Raw genomic sequence first — 17,298 nt, 5'->3', positions numbered from 1 at the left:
CGGCGCGCCCGGGCTCGCAGCACGTGCTGGGGGCGAGGCGGGGCGGGGCTGCGACCACAGCCTGCGCCGCTCCCGGCAGGGGGCGCTTGCAGACAGCGGCCAGAGACTACACTGCAGGCTCCGACCGGAGGTGGCGGCCGCGGGCGCGTTGACAGACAGCGCCCGGAGCGGGCAGGGCCGCCGGGAAGGCGGGTCTGCCACAGGCCCCGCACAAGCATAGTCCGCTCTGCCGCCACGCCCCGCTTCGCTCACAGCTCCGGGCCTACGGGGCCCCGCTCAGACCTTCGGGCCGGGAGTGGGGGGAGACCAGTGCCCGGTGGGAGCACGGCTGCTCTGGTCGTAAGGGCAGCCCCCGTCTAGCACCCCACAGCCCAGGGCTTCCCCCTGCAGGGGCGGCTGCGGACCTGATCGAGTCCCCCCTCGCGGGAGGTTTCACTGGCTGAACCAACAAGCGCTTTGTAAAAGAACAAGATCTAGATAGGAGCTGTCTTAGGCCACTAAGTATTACAACTGGATAGTACCTGCCACTTGAAAGGGAAGAGCTCATGCTTCAGGCTAGTTCATCCAGAGCGGGGTGTACACCTGTGTTTTGGGGAAAGGAGGCTGACAGACTAGAGGGCCATAGCTGTGAAGGGCACATGGCTCAGTTCCCATCCTTACGGGGAAAAAAGCAGGCCCTATTCCCTCACGATCCCACTGCAAACATGGAATTTAAAAGCAGAGAAATCAGGCAAAAGAAACCACAAGGCAGCCTACTCAGTACTTGGATGCCAGGCAGACTCACTAGCTATGCTCATGGAAAGAGGTGGAAAACAGCAGCTCACATGCCCATGAAGCACATGGGACAAATTTAAATACCTGCAACCATTATTCCAATACCCATCAGCCCATGTGCAGGGAAGAAAGAGATTGGCTCAGGGCTCCACAGCTCCATTCTGGTTGTGATACAGCAGCTCTGCCCTGTGGAGACTCTCCCCCTGCTTCCTCACTCCTGCTCACTTGCACTAGCTCTTGTCTTTGCTTTTCTGGGGCTCTCACTCCCAGCTTCTGGAAGATGTAGCATCCACTGGACAACCTAGGCCCCAGATACTTCCCTTCCTCTGTCACTCAATCACTCCAGCTTCCACAACTTGACAGTAACTGTTCTCAAGCTCTCACCTCAGTCTCTAATGTGGTAGTAGCACTCTTACAGTGCTCCCCCCAACCCCTCCCCTTCCCTACCATACACACTAGCAGCCTTTGCCATGGCACTGCTTTGCTGTACAGTGGTAAGTCACTAAAATGAGTTTAGCATTTAATTAGCCATCTTAAATACCAGGAGAAAAACTGAGTATGCCCAAAGGAGTATGTTGGCCTGCCTAAAATACTTGGATAATGTGTTCACCTAGTATTTTCAAAAAACCTTTAACATTTAAAAGCTTTCTGGGGCAGAAAATAGACCATAATGTTGTACCATCCTTGCAAATTCCCACTGAAATTTCTCTTTTGGTTGTTCTTTCCTCATTGTTGCATTTAAGGAATTCTCAAGAGGGGTACTAAGGTGATAAAGTCTGAGTGCTGAATGTGGCTTAGTACACTGGACACTGAGTCATGTAGACCTGCTTCATAAGTGGACCATACCTTCAGATAGTGCATCACTACTGAGAAAGAGTAGAGTTAAGCATGGTTTTAAAACCAAATTCTCAAGTTACCAACCTGTTAGAATGCTGATATTATCATTTATATGGACAGTAAGTGCAGGTTTCAAATAGCATGCAGACGAAACTACAAGTCCAGTTCTTCAGTGAAGTGACACTATATACTCTTTTCAACAGGTTTAAAGTACTTGTGTCTCTTTAGAACAAATACTAACTTACATATGTTGATGGGGGAAACATTTGGTTTCCTAATACCTTTTTTTGTTTTTTAAGAAATCCAGACACCAAGATGCATATTAAATGAAAAATCCCATCATTTATCTAGGAGCCACCCAGTGTTTTCTGTTCTGTTGCCAAGCGGTCATTGGTTGGCAGGGTGTCAAGTGAAGCCATATACTCCCAGTGCCAGAACAATATCCAGTATCTTAGTTGACACACCAGTAAAAGCCAATGTAACAAAAACCTAGAGCTCTGTTAGATGAAATTAAAAATACAAGACAGATATGATCACTACTCAGGGAAAGAGAAAATAGAGGGGGGAGGTGTCTGCAAAACAGTTTACAGACGATCTTGCCTCCTCCCCAAAAACTACTTGACTTTGTTCCTCTGTGAGCCGATTAATATAATCAAAGTTTTGAAGCGACAGTGGATACACTAAGAGACACTGCTAAACATTAGAACTGTCACGGACAACAAAATGTGGCCTCCACCAAAATTCACACGCACAACCTATAAATACTGTTCGCCTTTTTATTGAATATTCAGGTAAATATTTCACATTAATACAGGCTACATAAAGTAGAGCCACTATACGACATGAAATTTACTCAACTTTTCCTTTTTAAGTATGTAAACAATTATACATGTATTTACCACCCTAAAAGGTTGAAATCATGTAATCATCTAGTTCTCTGCTGCATACAAGTAGCATTCAGTAGTGTTTAGCCAAAAGCACTAAATTCATCTGATTTTAAGTTCAAAATGGCTAAACTAACTGGAGAACAGAATCAGTTGTATAGGTAAATCAAATTTGTTCTTATACAATGGGCAATCAAGTTTCCATTTTTACAGCCCACAGAAAAAGAAAAATGCTTTGTTAGGCACATTAAAAAAATCCCCAGGGTTCTTCAAGGTCATAGGTTTCCCGAACAATGCTAAAAAGGATAGACCCTCAAATCAGTTGACGTACTTGAGATGCATGTTTCCAATGTGAGGTGCCCAGGTGCCAGGCCAAATCTACAGCAGGAAGAAAAAGTCAAGAAAAAATTTAGACACAGATACAGTTCCCAACTAAGACTTACTGTGGCCAAATATGATAAAACTGGGTGTATAAGTTCAGGCTCCTACATAAAAGTGGTCAGATATTGAGAAGGTGTGAGCTTTCCTCAGGTGATGCCAAGGTCTTGCCTGTATGGTATTGTATAAAATAGTCCTATCAATGTGTATTAATACTTCATACTGCTCCTAGTAAAATGTATTACTTTGATGAATGCTTCTGAGAACGAAACCGCTTATTTAAGGAACGCAGGATTGAAAGTTTTGACCTGTATATTGAGCTTTAAAACATAGTGCCCGTGTATCTAAATAAGACATTTTAGGAAAAAAAAGTCATGTGAAAGAGTCTCAATTTAAATACAAGTCAGGTTTTAAAGTTTCATTTATTCACAAAGTACAGAAATATTAGGGAAACATGATGGAAGGTTTCATTTTAAAGACACAGGCAACTTTACCTGCTGAGCATCAGTACATTCTGTTGAATTTTGGACAACCTTGATCATAGGGTTCCAGGCTGGATCTGGAGTATGAAGCCCATTAAACAGAGGGCCTCCTGGGCCATCAGCGAGCTGAGGATGTGAAGGTATTATAGTGCCTCCATACATGGAAATTGGTAAACCCTAAAAGATCAAAAGGAACAGCTGCTGAATAGTCCTCTGGTTATGGGCAATGACATCATGTACCTTATGTTTCTATAATGTAGGAACTTTCAGCACAAGAATGTCAGAGTACTCGAAAGCAGTTATGGGCAGAGATTAAATTCCATCTACCCCTGAACGTTGGATTAGAAATACAGGAACAATTGTGCTAATTTAATTCTTCATCTTCCTGACATACCCACATTAAGTATCATGACTGTGTGTATGCACATGCTTCTTTTAGATGAATCTAAAGCCAGATGTGTCTGCTCTGCACTGGGCGATGTCAGATCTCATGTCATGCTGTCACTGGCAAGTGTTGCCTCCTCCTATGCCACGTGTCCTTCAATCACACCCAGCCTCATATAAGCATGGCAAATGTGAGGTGCTACGCAAAATATTTTAATAGCCAACTGCAACAGTCTTCGAGTTCAGAAAGGACAATATATATACACACACACACACACACACACACACACACACACTATATATATCTATATCTATATCTATATCTATCTCTATATCTATATCTATATATATCTATATATATATATAAAAATATAATGGCTCTCTCTGAGGAAGGTATCCTATATTGAGTCTTGGTTGCCATGACGTTCTGGCAGTTCTCACATGCATTCCCTATATTCCTACACATGGTAGAAGGGAATACAATTCTCAGTACAGTAAAAGTTGTGTTAACTGGCATGAGTGGGGAACGTGGCACGCCAGTTATATAAAAATCCCAGTTACCCAAGGCAGGATGCTTGGGGGGGGCAATGGGGGAGGTGTAGCAGTGGCCAGATACAGAGTGACAACAGTGCAGGGTGGGGCGTGGCAGCTGCCACCTGCAAGCTTCCCCCCTCCCAACCCGCTTCTGGCCAGCTGGCCAAAAATTCTAGTTAATAGAAATGCTGGTTAACACAGGTTTTACTGTGCTTTCCAATTTCAAAATTTCCTGTCACTTGTTGCTTATGGGCAGAAAGTATTCTTCCTGCATTAGAACAATCTTGTGTGAAGTTCAGAGGATTCTGACAAAGTATTTTCTCCAAAAGTTCTTGGAGTCTTCTCACAACATCGGTAGGACTGCACATGGTCCTAGCTATTCTTCAGCTACATGAAATGGATGACGACTTGGATATACTGCTCTGAGGTACTTTTCAATTTTAAACCGCTTCTGTAGTTCTGTGCAACCACATCCTATGGTTTAAGAAAACCATAGGATAGGTTACATACAGTCTCTTATCTGTAACTTGCACTGGAAGTATTGATCATGTCTTCAAGCTGGTTAATGCTTAAGTCCCACATTTCAAAAGTTTCAAGATCCAACACAGCATGTGAAGAAGTAAAAGTGGAAGGTGTCATTAAGCAAGTTTCCCCATAGACCTGGGGTACTGGTCAGTGTCCAAAAACATTACATTTCAGTTCCAGCAAAGTCTAGATGTAAATAATGCCCCCCATGCCTAAACAGTATGTTAAGGTAGGAGGAGGCCTGAATGACAGAATCTTCTTATCTGATACAAAATAGTTATGTCTGAAGAGACCAGTGGCCTGTGAAACTGATCCCAGTTTAACTTCAGAAAATGGGGATTAAGATCAAATCCCTTTGCACAGTTTTGTACTTTTATAGTCAAACTAGCCATCTGCCAAGGGCCATGTTTGTAAGGGAAATGCAGATAGTTGTAACAAATGCAATCTCTTTGCAACTTACCTTAGAAAAATCCACAAAACTATTTGGCATAGGTTGGTGGAAAATGTTTGAGGGAGCCACTATTCCAGAATCATCTCTTTCCATTGGCTGATGCTGCGAAAATGTTCCTGGGTCTGATAACTGTTGATGCATTGGATGATTCCCCATTACGGGTTGGGACCAACCGGACAAGCCTTCTAAAAAGAGGAAATTAAAAATGATTATAGCAACATATTTATACCCCCCCCCCAGTTGAAAACAATCTGGAATGGAAGTCAGTCAGTTGCAGATACCACTTCCACATATTTTAGACATCTTAAACACAGAATGCTTTTGATCCATTTCCTATCTTGCAACCTTAGTGACTGGTTACTGACAAGCGAAGCACATGAGCCTACTGTCTTCCATCTCATAAGCCTCTCTCAAAACAGCTGTACACAGCCATAAGACCCAGCTATATGCATAGCCTTTCTTCCCTAACAGGCCTCAAGCACCTTTCATGACTATGTCAATGCAAGATGGGAGGGTCCCAAAAGTCACACTTGGCATGTAAACTTACTAATGGAAATGCAGAGAACATTCTGAAGATTGAGGCAGATTATAATGACATCTCAGGTGGTGGAGTGAATGCATCTGCTATTCTCTCATCCCCTTATATATGCCAGACAAGTCTAAAGCTTGTACTAGTCACTAAAAATTGTATTTCAGATGCCTTCAGAGCCAAAACTTTGAAAGGGTGGTATCATCCATGTACAGCACCACTGCATGAGAGCTTTATAAGCTCAGTCTCAAAACAGAAAAGCAACAGTGAAACACCAAAATTAAGTAGGAAGCCATCAGCTCAGATCTGAAACAAAATGTAGGCCTTATTACAGGGATCCTGTTTTTTTCTGTTTAAAAATCCCAAACTCTCCAATTAAAACCCCCCAAATCTGCGTTTTTCCATGATTAAAGTGAAATGCAATTTGGAAGGACATCAGTGCCTCAGTTGTTATAATAAAACAAATTCTAAATACCTATATATTTTGGCATTCGATTTTGGTCTTTTTTTATCATAGAAAAATTAGAGCTCTGCCTGCCTCTTACTCATCTGGCCCAAGTTTTCCCCCCTGCTGCTTTGTGGCACTGAGCAGCCAAGCCTGTGCCTTGTCCCCATCGCTGGTGTTGCCCCTCACTCCTGACATGCAGACCCCTGTCCCTGCCAGTGCCCCTCACTCCTGACCCATAGACCCCACACCCTTCCAGCCCTGCAAGTGCCCCTCACTCCCAATCCGCACTCACCTGGACCCGCCAGCGCCCCTCACTCCTGACCTGGAGTCCCCCAGCCCTGCTCCCAACTTACAGCCCCTTGCCCCCCCTCACCTAGTCCTGCTGGAGGGGGTTCCCATCTGTCAGGGCTAGGGCTACACAGCCCCCTCTTCCCTCCCACAGCAGTGCCTAAGCCCTGACTGCTACACGCAGAAGGCAGTGGATGCTGCAGCTGAAGCATAGCACAGAGCCAAGCTTCTCTCCTCACCCCGCAACACATGGGCAGCATGGCCAAAGTAGATCCTTCTCCTCCCCCCACCCCCCTACAGGAAGGGAATGTGGGCTGCCCACTATGGGACTCCCCACTTTGCTGCCCTCCCCCAGGGGCCTCCACAGCCCAGCATGTGGGACCCAGCATAGGACAGCAGAGAGGCTTAGTGCTACTGCTGTCAGCACCACTGCTGGGAGCCCCACATCAGTTGTGCTGCCATGGCGAGGTGCCCCCTGCCCATTTGGCAGCAGAAAGGTCAGCAATGGCAGGGTTATGACCCCCTCCCTTTCCCTGCTGCTGCCAGGAGGGTAGGGGGGTGCCTCACCATAGTGGTGTGGGGCTCCCAGCAGCATTGAGTCTCCGCTTTCCTAAGCCAGGCTCCACCTGCTGGGCTGCAGAAGCCCCTGGGGGGAAGGCAGCAGAGCAGGGAGGTCTGAGCCCTCAGTGGGCAGCCCACATCCTCCCCTGCCCTGTGCAGATTTGGGGGGGGGGGCATGCCCCTTTCCCCAGGAGTGTGCATGGTGGTGGGGAGCCAGCTTCCCTGTTGCCCCGCAGATGAGCTGCCCATGGCTCTGTCGCATTCTCCGGCTGGACCCCGTGGCTGTGCATTCTTACCCCGGCCCCAGGGACTGCCCTGGCTGGGCACTGCACCCCAGCCCCCAACCCTGCCTCACTCTCCCCCTCACTGTGGGGGGCCTCAACCTGCCCTCCCCCCCCCCAGACCTACCCGCAGGCAGCTGGGTAAAAGGTGCTCTCCACTGTTGCCTGGCTGTATGGCTGGCCACATCCATGTGGCGCCCCCTGCATTCTAGTCCCCCAAGCAGCCCCTTGCAGGCTGAAACTCTGCTAGCCTCCAAGGGGAAACTCACTGTTTCCCACGGTTTTCCTCCTTTAAAGGAAGCAAAGTTTTTCTCCTTTTAAAGGGAAAAATCCACATTTTTCCACAGCCAACAGAAAACCTGGAACCCCTGCTCATTACATACTTTAACATACTTAAGACACTGATTCTCAACTGGGGTGCCATGAGCTCCTTTTAAGGGTGCCATGGGACACGAAGAGGTAAAAGTTCACCTATCAAATTCAGTAGTACAGAAGATTTCAAATCTTCCACATTTACCCTGTAACTTCGCAGATTGTAAGCCAGGTAAAAAAAAATTACATGAGAGAAAATCACTATGGTTTTAGCAGAATAAATTTGGTATGATCTTACATGAAAACAATTGGTAATTGGCTAGAAATGTGTTTCGAGACTGCTGAACATGAAGCAACCCTTAGAATCTCCTTTATAGGTTAGAGATTTGGTACTGATTGATTTTGGGACTAACAGAGTTCTCCATCTCTGAAAATACTGCACAGCGATGAATAAAAAAAGTAATCATGGAGAAAAGTATTTTTGTTCTTCAAAAATATCCCATCCCTGAATGGTACATTTAATTCCTTAGTTCATAAAGGAACATTTTTATGTGTAACTAGCAAGTTTCATTCATTACTTTAAATTTCATCCTGGAAAAATACCTTTGGAATTCTGTATTACTCTAATACCTTTTTAGCATGCAATTATCATAAAAAAAGTCACAGAGCTTTCTTAAGCTAGCTTAGTTAAGGTGTATTAAACTTACTTACCCGATACACTGTTAACTCCAAATGACCAGATACCACTGTGACCAACTGGAGCTGTGAAGTTGGTTCCCAGAGGGGTAGGAGTAACAGACCCTCCCTGTCGAATTCTAGCAAGTCTCTCTGTCCCAATGGGAGGTGGTACTTTTCGATCTTGACTTGTGTTACCCGTTTTTGGCTGGCCCAAGCTAGAAGGTGCAGAAGCAGCTGACAGGGGTGAGGATGATCCCGAGGAAACTGATGGAATAGGAGATTCACCTGCTGACAAAAATATTTCTTTTGCTTTATTATACATGAAACATTAACAAATAAAACTAAATATTATAAATGGTCTTCTACATTAATCAAATTCTGTAAAGTAGACAGAAAAAAAGCAAGCGTATAAATTTTACTTTTCTAAGCCAATTGAATAATATATTTTGTGGCTGAATATTAATTGCACTAATCACTGTTCGGTTCTCCAGAAAGATTCTTCTTTCAAAGTGTTTAGTTTAAAATAATTTTATAATTGTACAAATGGTTTGAGCCACCTGAGCATTATGTGACACTCGCTGGACGCACAAGTACAGTTAAAAAAAAATAAACAAAAAAATAAGAAACCCGAAATATTTTGCAAAGCTATTTTAAAGTCCTAGCCAAAATTATCTAGGCATCCAAGAAGCCTGATTCTTGGAACTGCTGAACATTCCAACCTAAGTGGGAACAAATTAAGGACAGAATTTTCAAACATGCACCCCTTCCCCCACCCTGCCCAGCACAATTTCCACCACCTTGCACTAAGACTCTGTTATCCTTTTGGAAATCTCATTCTGAGCCGACTGGCTGGGTCCTCACGTGTCCTAGCAGCTGCTACAACTACAACTATGTTGTCGCAGGAAAGGACAGGAGAGTCTTTCCATTCAAGAGAATATATTAAGGACTCAAACCACTCTTCAATTTTCACCATGAAAAGGGAAGCCCGTACTGAATTTTTTTAATTGTATGAAGACAGAGTACCAAAGAAATCCAATGGCGTTTTTTTTTTTGTTTTTTTTTAAACGAAGCATCATGGAATCTAAAAGAAGCCACGTCAATTTAATCTAATGTAATTATATTTTATGACAAGTCCAGGGGTTAGTCACAAAAATGAAGCTTGTTGATACAGTCCAAGCCCCTGGGAGTGTTGTTCACATAAGTCAGTAATAAACACTGTCAAAACCCAATGGCTTTTTATACAAAATTCGAGTAGAACTGAGTTAAACTTTTCTACATTACCTATATTTGATAAAGCTAAAAACAACCAACTTAGTTTCTAAACCCAGTGATATTAAAAAAAAAGCCATCATTGCTAAGACAGTAACTAAGAAGGTATATAATATTAAGACAGACCCATGAAGTTCCTACATGAATTTGTTGCGCTTGTCCACGGATGTGGTGAAAAATGCTGTCTGTTAAAACTGGGGGTTCCAACAGGTGCTGGCCCTTGAAGATAAACCCGTGCTCCTTGTATGTTGGCTGAAAAGCCTGTCAGGGGCCCTGAAGACGATGTTGTAGAGATGTTTGATGGATCTAAAGAAGGTAATCCTGGAAAGAAAAAGAAAAAAAAAAAGAAGGAAAATTGGTCAAATGTACAAGTTTGAGAAAGTACTTCAGGGTACCAAAAGGCCTACTATAAACACAATTTAAACCTGGTGTTCAGACACCCTCTTCTGGGTTATTTTCATGTGTAATTAGGTTTTCATTTCTTAAACAGGTTTCTGATCAAGGGAGAACTACATTCTGGAAATTTAATTTTTTGTCAAGTGTTGTGACAATACTGTGTGGGCCATACTTCTAGTTACTCTGAGATACTAATGCAAGACTAACACAGAAGTCACTGTCCCAGCTTCCTCCTCAGTCACCCAAGCAGCCAAGTACAACCACCAAAACAAACAGGAATGACCTGGGTTGGTGGAAGACAGAGGGCAGAATACACTTTACCAAGTGAGCCAGATGGATATCATATTTTCTTACATACAATACTACACATTATCTAAAGGTTCACAGAGATTTTTAAAATTTTTTTTTTTTTTTTTTTTTTACTTTTATTGCTTTAAATCTTCCTAGGTGAAGGGAAAAGGTCTTCTTCCAAGGTACTTCTGACCAAACCCAATGAGATAGCATCAATGTATGAGGGAGGGTATTTCAGAAAGTAAAATAGCTTTTTGAAATAAAACTACTTTGGCTACAATGATCACATCACTTTTCTACACAGTCATGACTGATGGGTGCATGGGATAAGGCTGCCATCGGTATTCCCGTTACTGTGCAACTTCCTGCTTGGTCTCAGACATGCAGCATGAGTTGTCATTTTGCCACTACATTTCTGATGCACCCTCTTAAATACTCAATTAAAAGTAAAGGGAAAAAGAACTGACTTAGCAGCACTCCCCAAAGTAAAACAGTCCATTTCGTAACAACTGACGAAGATTCAAATTTTCAAGCCAAGACCTTTAAGTAAATGCATCATCACCAAAATCCTTCAACACCCTTTATCATAGTTTATTAATAAATATACATAAATTAGGATAGAACCAGATTTTCTTGTATTCATTTGGGTTTCATTTCGGACCAAGACCCTTTGCTTCCAACTTGTATTTTTCTGTATTAGGAGAAAGAAAGACTGCTCAAATTCTGCCTCATGATAGAGGCAACAAATACCAAAATATTCAAGTGAATAAGGAACTTAACTAGGCACTCTACTGCAAGTCCAATTCTAGGGCAAACTCAAAGTGTAAGCATATGGAAAAGGAACTTAAAAGAATAAACTTATGCTTAGTCACACAGGTGATATAAAACTTGGTGGCAACTTCACAGAGAACAGAATTTTGATAAGCCTTACTGTACACCATGTCATATGAAAATAAGATGAACCACCAGCAAAAACTATCAGTCTTAGATGTCCAGAGTTGTTACACTCCACAGCACGGAAATACCAAAATTGGTAACTGGGAGTTTTGACCTCAAAAGATGCAAGGAAATACTGTGTAAATTGTGCTGGGACATAATATCTACTATTTCTATCTCAGTATTGCATATAGTTCCAGAACTTCCTGATACACTTGGAATAAAATCAGCTATGTAAGTGCACGGGACAAAGGGTTTGCTTTTTTTAAATTAAAGAAATTAAATGGGTATAAATTTAATAGCAAAATTACTGCAGCGAAGAAGTCTCATTTTGCCTTTATAAGTGTAGTTACTCTCAGAACTCCTGAACATACATAATTCTAGGGGATCAGAGTTGCATGGAAAACTATCCTATTTACCATAAAGTTCCTTACAACAGTGACAACAGCTGGTCAACTATAAACATCCATAAGAGAAAGAATAGCTGCTGAAGACTATTGGAGAAAGGCAAAACATTTTATTTAGAGGACTGGAGGAATGAAGTCGGACTACTTCAGCTGCAACGATTTTAACAACATGTAGTCTTGCTTGGTACACTGGGAACAGACAAGTCATAAATGTGCTATTTGCTTGCATCCTTCAGGAGGTGGCCAATTTAAGCAAATATCTTTAAAAGCTCTTTTAGGGATTATGGCAAACATCTTCCAAGTTGTGTGCCTGAAGCTAGGAAGGTAAGAGGAAAGTGGCCTGATTTTCAGACATTTAACACCTGTAGTGCCATCTGAAAACAATGTGAATGCAGCACTACTAAAGACAAACTTCATGTATATGTCCAAGTCAAATATTCAAGTTTAAAAATTTTGCCCTGAAAATGAAGATGATTTTTGGGATCAAAAGTCAGGAGGACTCAAAGCCAATTAAGTTGAAAAAGCTTGAAGGAAAGCTGTCCAGCTACCCACATTCAAAATTCACTAATTCTCTACTTTGGGGGACAACAACCTACCTGCAGAGCTATTTTTACTGACTCTTAGAGCTAAGGGGGGGCTTCTGCAATATTCTGGCACAGGGGATGGCAGTGGAGGGTGGCGAGTGGTGGTTGGAGAGGATCACTGACTGGACTCTGGTAGCAGCAGTATGGGCCAAGTTGAAAGTGCCACATACTTGACGCTAAGCTCTGTTAAAACAGCTCCCCCCCCCCCACATCATATGGGTTGAACTAAATGATCCCTTGAGGTCCTTAATAGCCTGGATAAGGTGCTATGAAGGAGGAAACAGGTCTACCACGTGTTTTGCTCCCTATTGATAGATCAAGTCCCAAAGGATGAGAAGGTTAGACAACTACCATACACAAGCAATAGGGAACAAGATCCTCCTCCCCTACTACTTTTGATTTAGTGTCTTGACAATCCATCCTACAACTAATAAATGCTAGAGTGAATTCCACCCATATGTATCAAGCACAACAGAGCTTTAACTTTCCATTAAGGGGCCAAAAGTTGCAAGCTGCTCCTGCAGCATTCCCAGTGCCAGAAGAGTTGGAGGGGGAGGTCAGAGGATCCATGTTTATCATTCAAAACAGCATCTGAAAAAATCAAACTTGGCTGACTCGGCTCTTGTATTGGGGTTCTATGCATGTTAACCTTATAAAATACTTCTGGAGCAACCCGAGGAGGTTAAAAATCAATGACAACTTTCACCTTAATTCAGCACATCATTTTAGCAACTTACCTACTGGACTAGTAGAAACTCTCTGGGAAGGTGGCCTAAATCCAGGAGCCTTGGAGTTATCAGGATGCACATTTTCTACATGTCCAAGCACAGAGTTATTCAGAAAAGTAGACTGAACAGTGAAAGATGGGTCTGCTGCTGCTCGTGTAGATAACGGACAGTCTCCCCATCCTTGGTTGGCTGGCACCTGGTTGCTATCAAAGAGACTACTAAAGTGATTGAAGAGCGTCGCTGGCCCAAACGTAGGAGGCAAGGATTTGTTTGCTGGGTTAATGTGCATCTGAGAACCATTCATAACGTTCATGGCTGATGAAAGCTGCACTGCAGCAGGCGGGCCTTGTGAAGGTGTTAAAGGAACTGGATTTGTAACAAAAATAGACTGAGGATCTTGATGTAGGTTTGCATTTGGTACCACTGAATAGAAAGAACTCCTAGGCTGCATTCTGTGAGAAACTCGAGGTGCTGGTACAGCTAACTGAGGTAAATTACTGTTGTCCTGATTATCTGCAGCAACTGATCTGGGGGAAGCTAAGCTTAATGGAGTGGGTTCTGAGCTAGATGAAAAAGGCATCGACATAGAAGGACTCATCTCTGACATGCTGGTTGGCAATATCTCATCTTGGACATTATTCAGAGGTGCAGGACTGCTTGCTGGGCGAGTTTCTACAACTCCTGGATTGCTGCTAGTTGACATACTGCAACTACTTGCAACGGAAGTTGGTGCGCTCACACTTCCAACAGGCTGGTCAGGTGTTGACGCCTTCTCTTTGGGTACTGAAACAGTTGAAAGAGAGTCCGTTTTAAGTGTAGATTGCTGCGTTTGTGGACCATTGGAGGGCAGAAATGCTGTGGGAACTTGCCCATTGTTGGCAGGTACAGAGGAAGCAGAAGGCAGACTGCTACAGGTGCTTGTCACAGTTGAGACCGCTGTTGCTCCAGTACTTGTCTTCGGAACACAAGCAAACAACTGCTTTCTGACTGATGAGGGAGTTCGACTGCTGGTTACACACAGTGGTTGGGTGGAAGCAGCTACAGATGAGACAGTAATAGGACAACTAGAAGTAGCTAATCCAGTAGTCTCTGACTGTAAAATATTCCCATTCTGATTACCTACACGACTTGAACTATTATGCTTCGGAGAGCTGTTTGTGCTGCTGGGGTTAACTGGTCTCACTGGGAATGGTCCCCAAGTGTTCGGCGAAGGTGAAAAAGTTCCTCCAAACTGGGCCATAGGTAAGCGAGGGTGCCGAATCTGTTGCATAGTTTGGGCAGCCAGCAAGGCAAAATGAGGGTGGGAATAAGCTAAAGGAAGAGACACTGGAAAAGAAGAACGTACATTTGCTGGAACATTCTTGTTTAGTTTACTAGTGGGCTGGAAAGTCGATAGTGTTGATGACTGTGATGTGACCAGAGGTGGTGCGCCAAGAGGAAACGAATTTTTGTTAGAAGCAGCTGCAGTACTAACTCCAGTTGAAAAATTTGCATGAATTGATTTGGTGCTAGAGGCAGGTGTTCTTATATGAGTTTTAGGAATCAAATCTTCCAGTTCCTTGGCAGGATCTTGAATAAGAGCATTGATGAGCTGCACTGCATATCTTGTTGACTCTGTACCACCCCTGAAATTTTAAAAAAAGTATAGCATTAATCTTCTCTTAAAATGGAACCCTCACTGTGCTGTAATGCTTTTTGGGGCATCATAACTGTAAATGGGTTTATAAAGTGTGTTGGCTACATTAGCATTAAAATGGAAGTTAATAATAAATAAGCTTATTTCCTGATACTTGCTTTATGGATTTAATTTTGAGTAAGTCATACCTTAGCATACATCTCAACAATATACCCATTATACTAGTGCCAAGGAACTAATGTGTCCTATGTTAAAGGGTAAAGCACTCTATGAATGTAACACACTGTACCAACTCAGGTATTTATTTTCATATACAGTACCTTATTGTGATCATTCGCTCTCCATTCTTATCTTTTTGTTTATCCACATCAATATGAGCACCAGTGACATCCTGAATTGCTGTGATGTTGCACCCACCTCTCCCCATTATTCTAGATACGACAGAAGCTGGGACAGATAATTTCTTTGACCTATAACCATAAGGATTGCAAACATGAAGCTCAGAGAAGGTAAAAACAGCATTAAAAAGCTTACTTTGTTTGACAAATGGACACATCCATTTTTTTTAAAATTTCATGGCAGCAAAGTGGCTGTCTGCTGGCAATTAGTTCACTCTTTGAAGCCTCTCAAACTCTCCCACTGAAATGAGTCGTCTTTCTCAACACTCAGTTTCTTTACAGCACTTCAGCCAACTGTGGCATCACAGATATATGCACATTATACCACACATACAATGTTTGATGCTATTATTCATGATTTGTCCTAAATTGTTTATTTTTACAATTTCTAATAACATGAAATCTTAGCTGACCATCTTAATTTACACATTACTACACCATTTCAAATGCTAAAGTTTGTGGTTTTCAATCACAGAAATTAGTCATTAGATTCAAGGTGCTTCCACAGGTTATAGCCAGAATACTAATCTTCTTTAACACGTTTGCATTGAACATCTTTGGAAAACCTCGCCTGAGCAAGGTTTTAAAATCAGGGTGCAATCAAACGTCCTTTTTAGAGTACATCTCTCACAAATGTCAAGTGAAAAACTACACATGCTCTGAAAGCCTACAAGTGACATTATATACATACTGTTGTCTAACAAACTGGTCACTTATAAAATTCCTAGGTCCAAAGGGATGCAGAAGCCACTATAAGGGCAGCACTGATGTTCAGAAATACAAATAATGAGTATTTCAGGCCACAACATCACAACCCAAACTCAGTGAGCTAATTAAACAAAGTGCTAGGATTTAAGTTTATGTGGCATTGGTGCGTCAATGCAGGCTATACAGCACTGAGACATCTTAGAACATAAGGCACACTTGCATCTAGACCCCAGCCAAAGTCCCTTTGGGCCACCCCCTGCTCCCAAACTGAAATGCTGGATCTCTTAAGCCCATACGTGATTTTCAGGCTTACCAGTGGTATATAATAAAGAGTGAACTATGCAGTTACAGGGAACTCAAAGGGGTTCCAGAAACTACTATAATGAAAGTTCAAGAATCTTTGAATACAGTATAGACTGTACATAACCTTAATAGCTCCACCTATTCTAAATTTCCTTTTATTTAAGATTTTAGATCACTTGACCAAGAAATTACTTATTTCAGTTAATAAAATGCAATTTAAAATTGACATTTTTAGACTTACATCTGACTATTATTAAAATCCTAAATGCTTCCCTGCCTTAATTTATTTCTCTCCCCTCCATCAAGTACACACTATAACTATAGTTTTTTCTTTTATATATATTTATATACAATTATATTTATACATGTATATATAAGAAAGCTAAGCTTTACACGTTCCTGAAGTTTAGACTTTAAGAACAACATCAAAAATCCTGAGTTGGCAACACTGAATCACCCACTAATGTCTCCCACCCTACCCACAACAAGCTCCCTGTTTTTAACTCTGAAAAGCCACCCAACAGTACCTTTTTGCTCCTGAACAGCAGCGCCCTCCTCTCTGCAGCTGGAACTGCTCAATGGGTGTTGGCTGCAGAGTATTGCTAGGGGGTGGGTCTTTCAAAACTCTGCCCACTTGCCTGTTAAGGGTAGAAGGAACGTTTTCATTGGTTATTTCTTTGCCAGAAATCCCTTCTACCCAATGGGATGCACAGAAGTGGGAAGAACTGTTTCTGGAACTGGGAGGGGCTTTTGAAGGAAATTAAAGTGTGCAACTCCCAGGCACTTCACAAACAACGTACAGTTGCTAAATGATTCTTTAACTGTATCGGTGTACTGCCATTCATGGCAGGGTATAGCAAATACAGGTCCAGACTAGATTTTTTGAGTATACTCCTCATAAAACAAATCTTAATTTCTTAGGGTTACCAAAATACACCATTTTAGAATGAAATGTTTTGAACACTAACATTGCTGACAAAACAGTAATGTGTATTAACAAAAAAAGCAAATGTAAAGCATAACAGTTCAACTGAGTCTATGAAACTCAAGAGACCTTTCTGGAGAGATGGTAGCAGCTCCAGGGTCAATAGTGAGGTCCCTGGCAAAGCCATATTTCTAATGGTTTAAATGCCTGCATGACTCACCAAGTGGGCATCTGTGAGCAAGCATTTATCAAAAGGACCTCATAACAAAAAACAATATTTGTGAATATACTCAAAACAAAGGAGGAACCGTGCACGTTGTGACTGGCATGAAATAACTTGAGAGATTGAAATGGTATGGCTTTTTTAGCAG

At 42.4% G+C, this 17,298-nt stretch overlaps 1 protein-coding gene across 1 annotated transcript in view; it reads right to left on the bottom strand.

The window, feature by feature from the left end:
• Positions 1-2,373: 2,373 nt before the first annotated feature.
• The window catches only part of ANKHD1 (ankyrin repeat and KH domain containing 1), a 171,483-nt gene continuing 156,558 nt past the window's right edge, over positions 2,374-17,298 (bottom strand). Inside the window, exons 28-35 of the mRNA XM_019534707.1 lie at positions 16,530-16,640; positions 14,914-15,063; positions 12,967-14,582; positions 9,757-9,936; positions 8,380-8,634; positions 5,259-5,434; positions 3,368-3,532; positions 2,374-2,873 (exon numbers count right to left, since the gene is read on the bottom strand). Coding sequence (XP_019390252.1) covers positions 2,814-2,873; positions 3,368-3,532; positions 5,259-5,434; positions 8,380-8,634; positions 9,757-9,936; positions 12,967-14,582; positions 14,914-15,063; positions 16,530-16,640 — 2,713 coding nt within the window. The 3' untranslated portion in view covers positions 2,374-2,813. The remainder of the gene's footprint in view (positions 2,874-3,367; positions 3,533-5,258; positions 5,435-8,379; positions 8,635-9,756; positions 9,937-12,966; positions 14,583-14,913; positions 15,064-16,529; positions 16,641-17,298) is intronic.

Source organism: Crocodylus porosus, unplaced genomic scaffold (assembly GCF_001723895.1).
Source record: "Crocodylus porosus isolate Cpor-Errol unplaced genomic scaffold, CroPor_comp1, whole genome shotgun sequence".
In the NCBI taxonomy this organism is placed as follows: Eukaryota; Metazoa; Chordata; order Crocodylia; family Crocodylidae; genus Crocodylus; species Crocodylus porosus.
Note: the sequence above shows the minus strand (reverse complement) of the source record. Positions and strands in the feature narration are given on the sequence as shown.